The sequence below is a fragment of the Acanthaster planci genome, linkage group LG06 (genome assembly GCF_054643075.1).
Source record: "Acanthaster planci isolate LZ-2023a linkage group LG06, COTS_SCS, whole genome shotgun sequence".
Taxonomy (NCBI): domain Eukaryota; kingdom Metazoa; phylum Echinodermata; class Asteroidea; order Valvatida; family Acanthasteridae; genus Acanthaster; species Acanthaster planci.
Window position 1 is genome coordinate 15,901,292 of NC_141782.1, and position 15,500 is coordinate 15,916,791.

General features: G+C 41.3%; 3 protein-coding genes and 1 long non-coding RNA gene across 8 annotated transcripts in view; 2 read left to right on the forward strand and 2 right to left on the reverse strand.

The window, feature by feature from the left end:
• On the forward strand, positions 1-3,967 carry LOC110983005 (uncharacterized). 2 transcript variants are annotated; one of them, XR_002598654.2, is made up of 3 exons: positions 1-1,009; positions 1,439-1,491; positions 3,415-3,967. It is a non-coding gene; the product is annotated as an uncharacterized LOC110983005 (long non-coding RNA). The 2 variants fall into 2 exon arrangements; XR_015425647.1 differs by lacking the exon at positions 1,439-1,491 and having other exon boundaries at positions 1-982.
• LOC147798881 (aquaporin AQPAe.a-like) lies at positions 1,997-7,067 on the reverse strand. Its single transcript, XM_087138062.1, has 3 exons — positions 4,733-7,067; positions 4,320-4,400; positions 1,997-3,692 (listed from the first exon to the last, which is right to left on the reverse strand). The coding sequence occupies exons 1-3, from the start codon at positions 5,375-5,377 to the stop codon at positions 3,432-3,434; spliced, it is 987 nt and encodes a 328-aa protein (XP_086994188.1). The 5' UTR covers positions 5,378-7,067; the 3' UTR covers positions 1,997-3,431.
• On the reverse strand, positions 5,420-12,637 carry LOC110983003 (alpha-ketoglutarate-dependent dioxygenase FTO-like). The gene is given in 9 exon segments (XM_022241845.2): positions 5,420-7,322; positions 7,592-7,710; positions 7,812-7,931; positions 8,480-8,620; positions 8,973-9,169; positions 9,674-9,709; positions 9,712-10,315; positions 10,569-10,646; positions 12,263-12,637. Coding segments are annotated over 9 exon segments (1,584 nt in total). The 5' UTR covers positions 12,353-12,637; the 3' UTR covers positions 5,420-7,123.
• An 83-nt stretch (positions 12,638-12,720) lies between these two features.
• rpgrip1l (RPGRIP1 like) overlaps positions 12,721-15,500 on the forward strand; it is a 32,273-nt gene continuing 29,493 nt past the window's right edge. For 2 of the 4 annotated variants that reach the window (XM_087138019.1, XM_087138022.1), the window contains exons 1-2: positions 12,721-12,820; positions 14,410-14,545. In XM_087138019.1, coding sequence (XP_086994145.1) covers positions 14,467-14,545 — 79 coding nt within the window. In that variant the 5' untranslated portion in view covers positions 12,721-12,820; positions 14,410-14,466. Of the gene's footprint in view, positions 12,926-13,794; positions 13,907-14,409; positions 14,546-15,500 lie in introns of all 4 variants that reach the window. The other 2 variants (XM_087138021.1, XM_087138020.1) reach the window with 2 other exon arrangements.

Sequence of the window (15,500 nt, forward strand, 5' to 3'; positions counted from 1 at the left end):
TCCTCATGCATGGAAGACTGCAAACATTACCCCAGTTTTTAAATCTGGTGACCGTTGCAAATTGACAAAGTATCGCCCTGTTGCACTCACATGCACTGTAAAATCATGGAGAGAATAATTTCAGATAATTTTCTAAGTCTCATTTACAGGACAATTGTCTAATGTCTACCTATCAAGATGGATTTATTCCCCGTAGGTCATGTGTCACATAGTTGCTCAGCGTGTATCACACATGGGCATCTGCTCTTGACCAGCGTAACCCACCAAGAATAGATTTCTTGACATGAGTAAAACATTTGACCGCATGCCTCTCTGGAGGTGGATGAAGGATCAGATTTCTTGGTGGGCCGTCTCCAGTGAGTAACTTTTTTTGGACAAACCTCGGAGTAGCTCTTTAAGGTTTGCATGTGGAATACCATAAGGTAGAGGGTTTACAGATATCACTAATGTTGTAGTCGATGACTTGGGGGACTGTCTTGTTCTTGAAGATTTCAATGGCCTCGCGGATACGTCAGGGGTGCCATTGTTCCATGCCAGCGATGAGATGGGCTTGATGCCACTTGATAGGGCGCCCCCTCCTGTCCAACGGGTCCCCTGTACCCAGGGACTCCCAACCTTCGGTGCCACATGGGTCCCCTGTACCCGGCACTCTCTCCAACACCCCAACACCAACAGCGACACGCACCAGTGAGCAGCCACAGCAACTCTCAAAACAGTTCTCGCCTTCATGTCCCAGTACCCAGATAGCTTGAATTCCAGTTCCCACGCCTCAGTGATCACCCACAGCATACAAGCAGCAGCACAGTTGGATCGCGTCAGTCCTGAAGACGGACAGAGCACTCACTGTCCGAAACGTCGAGGAACCGGTTCTTTCAGGACCACACATACTCAAAAGAGATATTTTCCACGTGATGTATCCGCAAACTCTCTACCTTATACCTCGGAGTGATGTGCGGTGGAGTGTGGCATTCCACAGGGCAGCGTACTTGGACCTCTTCTTTTTTAACATGTTCGTCAATGCCATTGCCCATAATATTAATTCTGATTGTACTTCATTCGCTGGTGATATACTATTGTACCGTAAAGTTCATGCTCACTCTGATGTTTCTACTCTCCAGCAGGACCTTGATAAGGTGAGTGTTTGGAATGTTCTAACGGTTTGACCTTCAATGGTAGTAAATCCAAACTTATGCACATCTCCCGTAAACGACACCCATCCCTCCCTTCTTAATTTTTTAAGGTATCCCACTGACAGCCTACAATCGGTCAAATATCTGTGAGTCACTCTGAATACTCAGCTATCTTCGAACGATCATGTTAAGTCTGTAATTTCCTCTGCAAATCGCACACTTGCTCTCATCAAAACCATTGTCTTCAACTCTTCTGCTTCAGCAAAACTTTCACGGTATAAAGCTTTCGTCCTTCCCATATATTGCAGTATGGTCTACCTGCCTGGCTTCTTCAGACAAGAAAGCAGGTTGACAATTTGGAGTAAGTTCAAAAACGTGCGACTCGTTTTATTCTTAGTCAGAAGCGTGGTGTGATGAGTTACCCAGACAGGTTAGAAACTCTGGGTTGGTCCAACTTATCTTGTCGTCGTAATTATGCTGTTCTCTCGTTTGTCGCCAAGTTTGGGTTCAATATTGTTGAATGTTCACAATGTTTTGTTTCAGCACCTGCATTTATTTTATTTCCATGCTCTCCTTCGTCTTTGGTCAACTCTCCCTGAACACGTTCGCATTGCTATTGTTTTACAGCCTTTTTTAACGTTTCTTCCCACTCTTCGAAACAGTGTTCTTTTCATAAATCCCAACCCCATAGTTATATTGCATGTACATGTAAAGCTTATGACATGTAATTGAGCCTCCCTTCTGCCGATTGTCAATTACATTTTTTTCTGATGTGTCGTATATTTATCTTGTGCATGTATTTTTGTATTTATTATGTCTTTATTGCTAACTCCTTACTTACTTAATTCAATCAATTTCTTACATCATTTTTATCCCTTTCCTTTTTTATTTCTGCTTTTATTCATTTCCAGCGAGTCATCTCCTGTTATTTCTTTTATATCGAATATTCATTTGTTCTAATGTATTTTTATTTTTTATATATTCTTACCTATATTTTTTATGTATTTACTGTACTCTTACCTTGATGAGGAGCAGAAGGTCGTCTTCTCATTTTAAGTACTATTTCAGCCTCCTGTTTGCCAATTATCCTTTACACTTTCATTACATTTATTGTACACTTACCTACTGTTCTCTTACACGGTATTATTTTGTATTTAAACTATTTATTATGTCCTTATTTATTGTGTCATTATTATTAATTGCTTATTCATTTAACTTATTAAATTTTATATTTAATTGCTTATATCTTTGATCATTTCCAGTGATCCCTTTTCTTTTTACGTTTAAATATTTTTAAGCTCTAACTTTTGGCTTCAAATACTTTTATGTATAAGTATATTTATTTAAAGTTATTTACTCTATACACAACTTGATGTGGAGTGGCAGGTCTTTGGCCACAGTGATTGTTATCGCTTTCGCCTCTCCAATGCCCATCTTGTATGTGATGAAAAAGAATTGGCATGAATAAATAATAACAATATCGCACTCTCATCCATTCAACTCAAAGGCAGAGGAAATCAGATCGAAACAATCGAAAGTAAAACCAAAAGCAATTAAGCCATCAAGAAAATAACCTTCAAACATGCAATCATTACTTGAACTAATAAAATATCCGTTAGCTCTATTAAGACCTTCTTAATTCTTCCAAACACTTTACTCAAAAACAACACAACCAAATACAAAAAGGTTTAGAATGCGCCAAATTAAGAATAGAAAGCGAGGCCACAAAAACAACAACTCAATAATAATTCCACTGTATACTGTAATCCTCATTTCGACTAGCTTTAGGAAGAAAACGCAACTTTTACGATCGAAGCGTATACGCGTCCACACATCAGCAAATAACGCAATACATGCCCAGGATGCTTGCCTTGAACATTTCGTTCGTATATATTTGCCGTCTCTGAATGAAGTTAACTTTCGCTTTATTTCCAACAAGCTGGGGCCTTCTATCTTAAGCTCCACTCTTCAGTTTTTCTATATCTGCAGGATCAATCGGAACAAGGAATTTATTCATCGTGGCAGTTGAAACCAGATAAGAATTTGTACGATTCGCCCCGTCTCTCGTAACCAACCTTTGTTGGAGAAAATCGGCTGACGGAAGTCCAGTACTAATCCCACAGACAGTAATCATTTTTAAACAGACGTTTCACTACTCATAAGCCACGCAGAAAAGAGCACGATTGTGGTGTGGAGTTCTTTCATGAAACAGGCAGTCGTTTTAATGGAAAATGCTCTCTGTCATTCTTTAATTTCCCTTATTCTCTCATGATTGATTCTCCAGGAAAAACATCATAAGGGCTAAACATCAGTGATGATGTGCGAACCAGAGAGGATATTATTGTTGTTAAGTGCAACGGCAGGCGAGGTCAGAGCAACTCTCTCGTCTGCGGCCCCCAGAGTGTTCTCGAGCGTGCTGCCCGTGTCACTTTCCTCCTCAACACGCTGAACCTGTCGCTGGTTGGCCTGGGTCTGCTTCTGGGTGAGGGTGCCCGGAGCGAAGAGCCGACGGTAGACGGTGCTGGCTATCAAACCGGCCAAGAGCGGAGCAACCCAGTACACCTGACAGCATTCAAAGAGAACAAACGAAAGACTTGTCCTCCGAATGACCATCCTTGACACTATGATTTTTTTAAATCCTAAACAGGAATTCTCCCGACAAACCAAGTTCTCGTTAGATCTTTTTTTTTTACAAGAAGCTATTTCCTGATTTCTTTTTTATTAGTTTGTTATAATAATAAGAACAACAACAGGGAGATGGCTTTCCGTAATTTTGTCATTTGTCGAATGGCAAATCTTATTCTGTGGTAATCTGAATAAAATTGGGGTCTACTGCACGCTTCCTTGCCATTATAAAGATAATTTTTGAAGAAGTGTGTAAATAGAAATTGTCGTATCTGGGAGAGTTCTGGGAAATTTGCCAAGTACCAGCTCTCTTCTGTTGATTGCCAGTCACATTGTAAAAAAAGGAAACACCCAGCTCGGAAACTAAGTTACGTTCTCAATACCTCTTTAAAACCTTTTATGTCTCCATGCAGCTATATCTTCTTCAGACAATACTGACACAAATGTCGGATTTTGCTGCCTTCAGGAAAACGGGAAAGAATCATATCGCGTAAACAAGATGCATTTAAGAGTTTTGGGGGTCGGTAGTTTCATTATTGCCTTCAGAAGAGTTGGAGTACTTACCCAGTGATTACTCCAATTACCCGCTGATAAGGCTGGGCCAAAGGACCGTGCCGGATTCATACTGGCGCCAGTGAATGGAACCTGGCCAATCAACAAAGAGCAAAGTCAACAACATGACGGTACATGAATGGATTTCCACTGCAATACCCGAAGAGCAAAATAAATAAAAAGACGATAGTCTGGTTTAAAGTTCCGTTGCAAAACAACAACACATGCATTGAATATTTGAAATCTGCGATTTATAACAATACTGTATCAAAAAATCACTATTTGGTGCCGATAAGAAGAAATTATGCGATGTTTGTGTACAATAATGTTGTTGAGAAAAAAAATAAAAAACTACATTCAACCAAAATTGCAACACTTTAATTAAATTCAACTTAAACAGAAAATACACTTTTATACTGATTTACCGCGATTAGTAAGCCAACTGCCACAGAAACACCTATGGCCAGCGCAGGTGGGATTCTGTCGTCTTTTCTTTGTGGATCTGTCGTCATGAACACAGTGAAAATCAACTGGAGCGAGACAATCAGCTCCACAGCAAACCCCTGTCCTACTGAAATGTGCTCTCCAAGCAAGGTGCATCCCAGGGTTGCGTTGTACCGAGGGTCCGGAGGCGTGGCCGCTCGGAGCAAGGCCGCGCCCAGGTAACTGCCGAGACACTGAGCGCCAATGTAGAGCAACCCGCGCACCACGCTCAGCTCTCGGTACACAACGAGCGGCAGCGTGACGGCAGGGTTGAGGTGCGCCCCGCTCACATCACCAAAGCAGTGCACAAGAGAACCGATGACCAGGCCGAAGGACAGCGAGATGTGGAGGTTGCTGGGAGCATTGGCTCCTGGCCAGGCCACCGAGGACCCAGTCCCCAAGAACACGAAGAGGAAGACCGCTAGGCATTCGGTGAAGACTGCACGCCACAAGAGCAAATTCCCAACCACCTTCTCGAAGACGACCCGTCGCCGACGACCAGACTGCGACCCATCCGGCGGCTCATAGTGAGACAGAAACACTGTCTCAGCATTAACTCCGCGAAATCTTGCACGAATCCTGTCCATATTCGCTCACAGACCTCATTTAATTTTAACAACAGCCGACAGTTAACTGACACCATTTGTTTATTTAGCCCAAGCGTCAATGCAAAATTAAACACAGCAATCACAATTCATTTATTTACTGTGTATGAGGCTAATGATGGAATTAAGTTGGCGATGCCAGTTGACAGCGTATTAGCAGTCATCATCGGATAGCTGCAAGATTTCTTATCTACAAATCCTGGATCCTTAAGTCTTTGACAATAACATACAATGGCTGATCAACACGTGGCAAATTTCCACTCGTGAATGATAGAGAAGCTACTGCTACGGATGGACTCTGCTCCATGATGGGTCAAAGTTAAATACAAAATTTTTAATTTATAGATGTTGTTTAGCAACCACAGATAGCATGTACTTATCAATTGTGTCGGAATAAAAAGCTTTTGTTGTACCAACACCTTTTGCACACATATGTATATGCAGAAACTGCATTATTTCAGGTTAATCTGTAATGATGTACAATTCATGTAAAGACATAATATGTTTGACACTTTATTTTCAGGGCAATGGAAATGCATAAAAAACGCATTTGCTCAATTCACCAGTTGAAGTTAACACGTTTTGGGAATGTATTTAAAGGTTACTTTGAAACTGGGGAGCAAGCACAATTACATCATAATACATGCGCAAAATCAATGTGTGATTAAACGATTTTTATCAAGAAAATCTGGGTTGAATCATGGTTGAATCTTCAGGCAGTTTTTGCGTGTGTATGGGCAGGAGAGTCACTGGCTTTGAGACTGACAAAAGTCCAACACAAGACCTCCAGTCTGAATTTAAGTCACAAGCTATTCAAATGAACTGCAACACAAGCGTGCTACTGGTACTTTTCACACTGTTGCTTATGACTGGTCTTGTGTCTGGTCTCAGGCAGTCTTGACTACAACACCGACTACCCACTGCTGTTAACATACATGTACCAGGCTTCTACAGAAGACAGTCCATGTTTGGAACAGCCAAAATGGTATGACCTGATTGAGAACGCACTGAAGTGAGCTTTGGCCCTGAGAGAAAACATACTTCAGGGCTACCAATTTGGGTGGTAAAATTTTGGGGTGGTAAAATTTTGGGCAGTAAAATTTCAAAAATTGATCTCTTCCAACAGGAAAAAACTCGAAAAAACAAAAACAAAAATACAGAAACAAAAATGACCACTGGGATTCAAACCAAGAACACCCACAATACCTGTCTTTTACCTTGCTCACTATGCTGCGCAAGCCAGCTCGACCGATCTTCTTTTTTTTCTTCTCTTGTGTCCACGACCATTGGGCATAGCAACCGAGGTGGTGTGGAGGGTGACAACACTTCCCAATAATTAATTCCCGGAGGCAAACAGAACTTTGGTCCGTAAATGTATCCAAAATTGGTACATTAACGATACACGAATGGCCGTTGGCACTTCCCCTGAAGCATAAAATATAGCGTACACAGATTTCCATTTTCTGCACTTTGTAAATTTCACACAACACGAGGTTAGCAAACAAGTTACAAGTCAGCAAATTGACTCTAGCACACCCCTCCCCAGAGAAAAGGCCTTCACTACGCCCTGTCCATAACTCCACATAACGTCAATGAGGCTGGAAAGTAACTTAGGTAATACCATAATATATTCCAGCTGTGTGCCGAACAGGGTCTATTCTCTGTAAAAGCCTCGCTTGGGAATAGCGGTGGTCAGTCGGATCAGGCGGACTGACAGAAAACAAGTTGTCAGCTATGTAAACCAGTGTCGGAGCTTTCAGAGTCACTGGGAGACTTGATTCGCTTTCCAATGCACAACAGTCTCATCTTCCGGATGATGCCTTTGAGGTCAAAGGGCAAAGGTTGAGAGGGGTCATCATTGTCCCACTTTGGCCTGTGGATGGGCAGGAAGTCACGATGAATGGTCTCTAAGAGCCTACGTGGAAACCTGTACAAGAGAAAAGATGAAGTTATTAAAGTAAAAGGGACAAGGTAAACGATGTAATAATTTCCTCAAGGAATTCAAATGTATTAAATGGCACCTTTATTACGGGCAATTTTAAATACATCAATCAAAATGAGATCCAAATGCAGACGTGGAAAGGTCACAGCAAGCATATTCTTTGCAAACAGGAAATGGAGACATGGATTTCTAGTCTACAAATAACTGGACATCAGTTCAAGATAGAGGGAACAACACTGATGGAGCTTTCATACTTGTCGAGACACTCCTGTCGCAACTTCCGTCTTTCCTTCAAATGTGGGAGGAGGGCCTCAGCAATCACGGAGCCTTCCTCAGGGCCAAGACGATTTGCTTCTTCAACTGCAAGTTTTGTCTGGCAGGAAAAAAATAAATAAAAATACACCCTAGAACCACAAATAGACAATATTACAATGTAGCGCAGTTTCACAATATTATCACTGGTTCCCATATTACCATATGTTCCATCTTATTCCAGTCTGCCTCCAAGCCCTCCATAGCTGGTACCCAGCCCTCCCTCTCTGCAGCGTGCCTTGAACCTTGCATCCAGAACTGACGCAGCCATTCAAACTCCACCTACAATGTGAAAACCACAAACAATGGAGTCTGTTTATCCTGTACTGTGCGTTTGCCTGAGAACACACAATGTGTCTCCCTTTGAAAATAATTAAAGTATCTAACTAATCAGGGAAAGACAAACATTTTAAATATCCCTACAAAGTTTAGGAATCAACCCCAAACTTGAAATCATGTTCTCCAAAACTGCTGACTTCCTGTAAAGTTGTATCTGCCATCTCATGGTCCTCCCCAAAACCACTTCATCCTGTACTGGGAGGGGTTTGCATTCAGGATTATTTTTTCACACAATCTCATAATGCAATAGATGGCTTAATTAGGCCCTGTTACCAGCTAGGAGATGAGTTTTGGGTTTGTCCCCTACCATGGTATGATTCAGATTTCTGTGGTGGAATACACTTGATTCTTGTCGTCTTAATGCGCACAAACCCGTAGTGCCTCTCCATGGATTTTCAGTGCACAGTGGTGATGGCATTCAAGTGTGTTTCATATCTTTCCCCATGATCATAGTGAGTAACCTGCACATAAAGTCCGTACAAGTTACTCACCTCATTGTGAACAGTTTCAGTGAAATCAAGATGACCAGCTTGAAATGATTTCAATTCATATTCGCCATTCTCCAACTGACTTAGGTTACCTAGAGCCTCCAAGCATCGCTGCTGGATGTATGAGAGAGTCCCCTGCTGGCACTGAAAGAAAAGACTGGTAAATTCTAACAGTCATATGCTTTGAGAAGATCCCGAAGTAGCAGAGTGCAGATGTACCAAAATCTACAAAACTTTGCAGATGTTTGCAATTTTATACCTTGAGGTTGTTGCGAAAATTTCCAATAGTTTCCTTGTCAGTCTAGTATTCTCAAACCATTAAATGATTTTTTTTTTTGGGGGGGGTGACTCCTCCACATTTGTAAAAAAGTAAATTAATGAGCCAGTCACTTTCACACTTCCATCGGTAACTCCATCATTTGAGCTGAACCTAGCTTGGCTACCACCCATCACATAGTGCCAATGCATGTATGCTATCAAAAGCACTAAGACTTACATCAGCAACCCTGTGAGTTGTGCTGAACCTAGCCTGGCTGCCAGCCACCACACAGTGCTGGTGTGTGTCATTCAGATCTCCCAACATGAAGTAGGACTCCCCAGTTTGTAGGGGAATGGCGACACCTGGAGTCTCAATGTCCCATGATACCTTGAAGCCAACCATCCAATCGGAGTCTGTGGTCGAATCTCCTCCATCTGTAGCAGATTTTATCAACAAAAACTTTATCTGAGAATGCAACATAAGATTCTGTACCAAGCATTTCACATGTGTGACTCCTTCAGTGGAGGAACATACCACAAAACACACAAACATTCTTGGGGAGTTTTCCAAAGTTCAGTGAGATTTGATTGTCACAAGATCATGAAAGGAACTTATGCAATGAAAAAAACTTAGCAATAAGAACTTTCCTTAGTGGGGGGATGGAACATGACACCCAAAGCCCTCAAACCAAGCTTGTCTTTTGTTGTGATCTAAACTGATATGGAACATCAATTTCATGTATACACAAACAAATTCACAGAAAATCAGAGTTTTCAAATTCTTGCTGCACATGTGCCGTCATTTTGCCGGTGTTCATTGAATTGTTAACACAGTATCAAAAATATAAAAAAACTTGAGACCACGGCACAATTTACTTTTGAAAAAATTCCATTTAACAGTGCTCCCGGCTAAGCAGGTACAAGGTTAAAGATTGTAACCTGATGAGCATGTGTGGTTGTACACTGCCACTGTGAGCCCCGAACGAGGTTACCATCCATGTGCCAGCTGACAGCCAGGGGTCCCATCCCATAATAAGGCTCCGGCTTCAGCCTCAAATCTGGGTCCTCTGGGTCCATGTAATTGATGAGCACCACATTGAAATTGGTTCCTTCTTCGATGGACAGCCCATGGGTCATTTGCTTTGGTTCTTCAACACAGATCCTCTCTCGTGGCCTGTCCTTTGAGGAGCAGGGTGCAACTTCTTGTGAGGGAGAACTCTTCAAATGAGTCTGTTCTGCTGTTTTCTTGCGCAGTAATCTCCTGGAGACAGCCTTGTAATGCTCGTTGAGCTTTCCAATAGTCTCACTTGCAAGTTCAACCTCACTTTCAGGCTTATGGTGCCCAAAGGACCATGGGATTGTAAACAGGCGCAAGCCCAGGTACTTGTACGTTGTCCCTGGCTCACCAATCAGAGTACGTGAGATGGGCGTCTGAACAGTCTGACCTTTGACTTTCACCCAGTCCCGGTAGAAGTAACCATGGTAACGAAGTATGTCCAATGCCCATGTCAGTTCTTCATGTAAGGATACTGGAATACCGGTGCTTGGCTCATGTGCAAAGTTGAAGTAACTTTTTCTCATCTGCATAACAGTACCAGAATGTGACCCAATTTCATCCAATTAAAAAATGCAGTAATTTGAATATTCATGTTCATGTATCATGGTTGTGGAAACGAGCTGTTCTGCATACATGTAGTATGTTGTAATTGCAAGTGATAACTGGGGGGGGGAAGAGTATGAGACATGATTCATATCAATGACCTGGCCAATATGAGCAATGAAATGTTCAGCTTATTCCATAATCAATCTTGAACTTGTCAGTGACTGAAATTACCAGTGACTTGAAGTCAGGATGATCGGGCATCAAGAACTGTAGTCTCCCTCGGGCAACCTCAGACAGCAGTTTCTTCTTCTGTGAAATGAAAAATAAGTAACAATCAAAAGATTAATTTGAACTAAAGTCAACAACTGAGAGTATGGGCTACCAGTATGCACAAATTTTTTATTTCATTCATTACCAGACAATCTGTAATTCTAGGAGACATTTTTGTTTCACACAGTTTTGTAACTTCTTAAAAAGGTGTGTCTCACTTCAATATTACCTTTGTAGCCTTGCGAAGCCTTCCTAATGCTCATGTCATTACCTCCAGAAAAAATATGGGGTTCATTGCGTGCACTGCTCTCTAAAAGTGCGGTGGGTGTGACTAAAACCTTGAGTGTATTTCTGAGGGGTCATGCTATATAGCGTCAACAAGCGTCAACAAAGTCTCAACAAGTTATTCGAGCATATGTATGCAAACATTTTATATTTACAATTTTAATTAGGCTCCTACATATCATATTCAGCATATCCCATTTATCTAAAATGATATTTGAGTGTGAAAATTTCAGCAGCCCAACCGGCCGACATCTTGTTCTTGCGTGGACGGCAGAGAAAAGAAAGATTGTGGCCCTGTACATGCATCACAAAAACATATTGTTTTCCTGCAAGAATCTGGAAGCAAATTTGCCGTTTTTAAATCTTTAAAGGGTATTTTCAAGTTGTTTATGCTACTTGTGTCTTGACACTTGTTGATGCTAAATAGCACAACCATTTCTGGGGTGCTCACCTCTAGACACCTGGAAATTTTTATTTCTGAAGATGCCATGAACATCAGGACCAAAGTTACACAAGCTAACAGAACTGAAGGATTGAGGGGTCATTTGGGAAGGGCGTTGGCAGAATATGAAATTCACAGTAAAATTATTCTAGGATGTACTACAACCTGGTCAATAGCTCAGCCATATTAGGTGAGTGCATGATGACGATTACTATGATCACACTGCTTCATCACAAACATGACAAAGCACAAAGTTAGACCTGTTTGCAGTTGGTAGGCTACAGGGTAAAACTTCCTTTAAAGTATGCATCATGTACATGGATCAACTTGGAACCATCCTCACCAAGCAATGGAAAAGAACACGGTGAAGTGCAATCCCTAGTGCACTGTCAACATGTCACATGCTCTCGGGACGGCATTTGTAAACTTCGGGATCCCCTGTTTGTATCATTATTTGTACAAAAGAGGTTGACCTGCAAAATATGCAAAAGGCTACACCTTTGCACCTCGGGAAATATTCTCTTAATGATGTTGACCCTAGTTTTCATGGTTTTTAGGAGAATTTCTGAAGAAAATGCAGCTTTCGTACTTGATTTCCCAAAACAGACAATGACTGACACATCGGACAGTGATGTCGCCATGGTTGTTTTTATTTCCCTCATAAATCAAATCCTTGCTCTCTTTCCACAAATTAATCTTGCAGTTATTCAGCATGGAGACAGTATAATCTAGTAACGTTAGATTTAAAGTAAAAGTAAAATTCCGTTCTATTAGGAACAGCGTCCCGAATTTACAAACGCCCGAGTGACAGTGTGTTTTATTCCTTCATGGTGACAGTGACAAGCAAAGGGAGTAATAACCAGGTAACATGATACGCAATGACAAGGAACATAATGTTCCATTTTTTAAACATGTTTTAGGCCTTTACCTTTACTTCTTTTCCCAGATCTTCCGTCTGTCTTCTCTTCGACATTTTTGACATCCATCGACGAAGGACATTCAAACTCAAAAATCGCATTGCCGAACTTCGCACTTCTTCATCTTCTCGACTTCTTAAAATTTCTCCAGGTCTCTGGTTAATGCTGGTTTTGCACACGTGGAGACAAGAGATGAGTTGTTTACTTCCGGGAAATTTATGGTGTTCCTTTAAATATTACTTCCTTCAAAATTCAACCAATAGAGAGAAATGAATCAGGCTTTTAAGATATACTTTAGACTAAAATTGCATGGACTTTTCAAACAATATTTGAATCCGAACAACGAATATATTTTTTTACATAAATGAAGCCCTCACAGACTTGTACTATTCCAGAAAGTGGGGCTTATTTATTTGGACACACCAGAATTGTCATGTGCAGGACGCATGCGCATTATTGAACCACAGCTGAAATTCTTTTTCAAATGGCCGGTACGGCGGTAGGCCTAGCGCGACATGACAACAATGAAAATGAATGGAAGTTAAATTGCTGTTCGTGAAATCTGTGTGGTAAGATGTGTTGGGGATAAGCTGGATCATTTAAGGTGGAAACAACTTCCACAGGTTGCTCTGAAGACTTTGAATTTGAAGAATTTTTAGGTTTAGGCCCACTCAGTAAGTTACACTTGCCGTTCATAATTTTACAAATTAGGGCTGTACAGCAGGCCCTAGAACTGTGAGTCGACCAAATGTCGGCGCTATAACGATCTTTGGGTTTGACATCTTCCCCATCGATAACTCGTACCCAAAATCCCACACCCGGGACAACTCGTACCCGAGTCAACTTGTATCCGAACATCTCGTTCCCGGGACACTTCAACCCGGGACAACTCCTACCCGGCTAAAAAAATGTATTTTGTCATGTTTGTTGCGGTTTCAAGCATGTCGAGGAAACAAAGAAATGTTTCTCATCTTTTACAGATAAGCCTAATTACCCCCAGAACTGTGGGGTCCGACTTCCGCTCCTCATGGGAGAGGAGGGGATGTCGGACCCCACAGTTCTGGGGGTAACTAATAGATAATGATGCCACTGATGGAAGGAAATGAGCCCTTTCACTTGCGGGATGTTGCCATGTCGTTCATCTTTGGCACCACCGTATCTAGAATTAAAACAGCAATTTAAAAGTGAAACATTGTTTCATACCATGGTGACTTAATAATGAAGGCTTACGTAAGATGGCTTTTCCGTGCTGTTTTGAGATATGAATTCCTTTCTTCATACGGCATTTACATATATTAATGAAAGAAAAAGAGTAACTGCACGTATGAAGCCCGTTCCTAAACCCTCAAAAATTCGGCAATCCAAAGATCGGAGCAGTCAAACATCCATAAAATGCATAAAAAATTGGTACCGTTTAGGTCGGCTTGCCCTTAACTTGATTTGCGATTTGAATAAATGTGCTCTATTGAGTTCCAGTAATTAAAACAATTTCGGACAATATCACCATACTTTGGCCTTTCTTCTTTGTGTTAATTTTTTTCAGGAAAATCAGTATCAATCGTGAGCAAGGGGACTAAGGACCTTTTCGCTGCCTGCCAATCGCTGGTTCTGTGCCAGTCAAGTTTCAGAAATTAGTGTTAATCAAAAAAGGACAAGTAAAGCCCTTTTCACTGCTTGCTAAACAGAGGTTTTTGCGTCAATATTTTTTCATAAATTAGTGTCCATCATGATCAAAGGCTTTAAAACAAGCCCAATCAGGTCCTTTTCACTGCCTGCTAATCAGTGGTCCTAAAGATACCACACCACCTTTAATCCTATCTGCCCCACGCCACGTACTGCAACTGCTGAAGCACATGCCTGCTTGCGGGCTTTTTACTACTAGGAAACCCCGGGGAGGGGGGCATTTCTGTAAAACAAAAACCAACAGACGGCTGCATTATCAACAATAAAACCCTGCATTTGGTATGCTGTACGATAGGTCTGACATCACTAATGTTTATGTCACCACAAGCTATGATAACATGCAGGTTTGTCTTGGGTTACGAGTTGTCCTAGGTACGAGATGTCCAACATTCGGACTAGACGAGGGGTAACTTAAGGCAAGATCATAAAGGTCATGCATGAACATGTGTGAATGATAATGTCCTTTATTTTACAGGTTCCATCTAATATGGTCAGATCAGTGTACGTGTAACCAGACCTTGCATCACATGTAATGGATGTAGAGAGTGAGTATGACGAGACACCAGTCCGAGACCCTAGTGGGGGTGCAAGAGGTCATGAGTTGCCACAGGGTAAGAAAAAAATTAATGGTTTAAAGAAAAGACCATACTTGGGTACCGGTACGGAGGAAGAACACAGAAGGAGTTACAACTCTGACTCATCTAAGTACTCGATGATCATCGCCGCCTGGTCAGACGAACAATAGTAAACATTCCAAAAATGCCTGATTACTGCCTGCAGCTTAGCCGGAAAAGTGGGGCCAGTAATATCGTAGCAATATTTGTGGTGCTTTCTTTGCAATTAACTACAACTTGTCGCAGTGACCAGGAAATAGAAAAAAGCTATCATTAGATTTACTTTTGCTGTCGTGAATAATTTTTAAAAATGATTTTAATGCACTTTTCCATTATCCATGCAATGTTTGCAATTTCATTTTGTCACTCCAAAATATCAATTTTCGAAGTCTTTGTATGAATGTAGCTAAGACTGGCCAACATGTTGACCAACACAGGACAGTTAAGTTCACGAAAAACAAAATGCGCTGTTTCATGTTGACATACCGGGCATGCCAAAAAGTGGTAATTGGCCAGATGTTATAGCCCGGGCAGTTCAAACTCCTGTGTCCTTCCTCCATGGTACCAAGTAGCTTTGAGCTATTCCTTGTTTCCATTGTAACCGTTATCCATCTGTATTCAGCATGTTAGAAAACACCAACCATGCCACTTTTAGCCGGAATCCTGTACCTTGTTTTTGGAGGAAATTAGGACTTTGTGGACTGGCCTTCATCATCATATCTACATAAATTCCAGTCATTTGATTGGTGGGTCATTGATCATGCACCTTTCAAGTATTCAATGCATAGCACAACCACACTGCAATAAAATTGAACAGAAATTCCATTCCAACTTTAAATTGATCTGTATTAAACTTCTGTCAAGTGCAGATGTATTCGAAACTTAGTCAGGCTCTGTATGAAGCAAGTAAAGACTTTTTTATGTGCATGCATTGTAAAGAACTTAATAAATT

What these genes read in the sequence shown, in the direction of transcription:
- LOC147798881 (XM_087138062.1), bottom strand. Translation starts at nt 5,377, where the DNA reads ATGGACAGGATTCGTGCAAGATTTCGCGGAGTTAATGCTGAGACAGTG. An exon ending in CAGTTGGCTTACTAATCGCG is followed by an intron (nt 4,401 to 4,732) that starts GTAAATCAGTAT and finishes TTGATTGGCCAG; the next exon opens with GTTCCATTCACTGGCGCCAG. An exon ending in GTAATTGGAGTAATCACTGG is followed by an intron (nt 3,693 to 4,319) that starts GTAAGTACTCCA and finishes GAATGCTGTCAG; the next exon opens with GTGTACTGGGTTGCTCCGCT.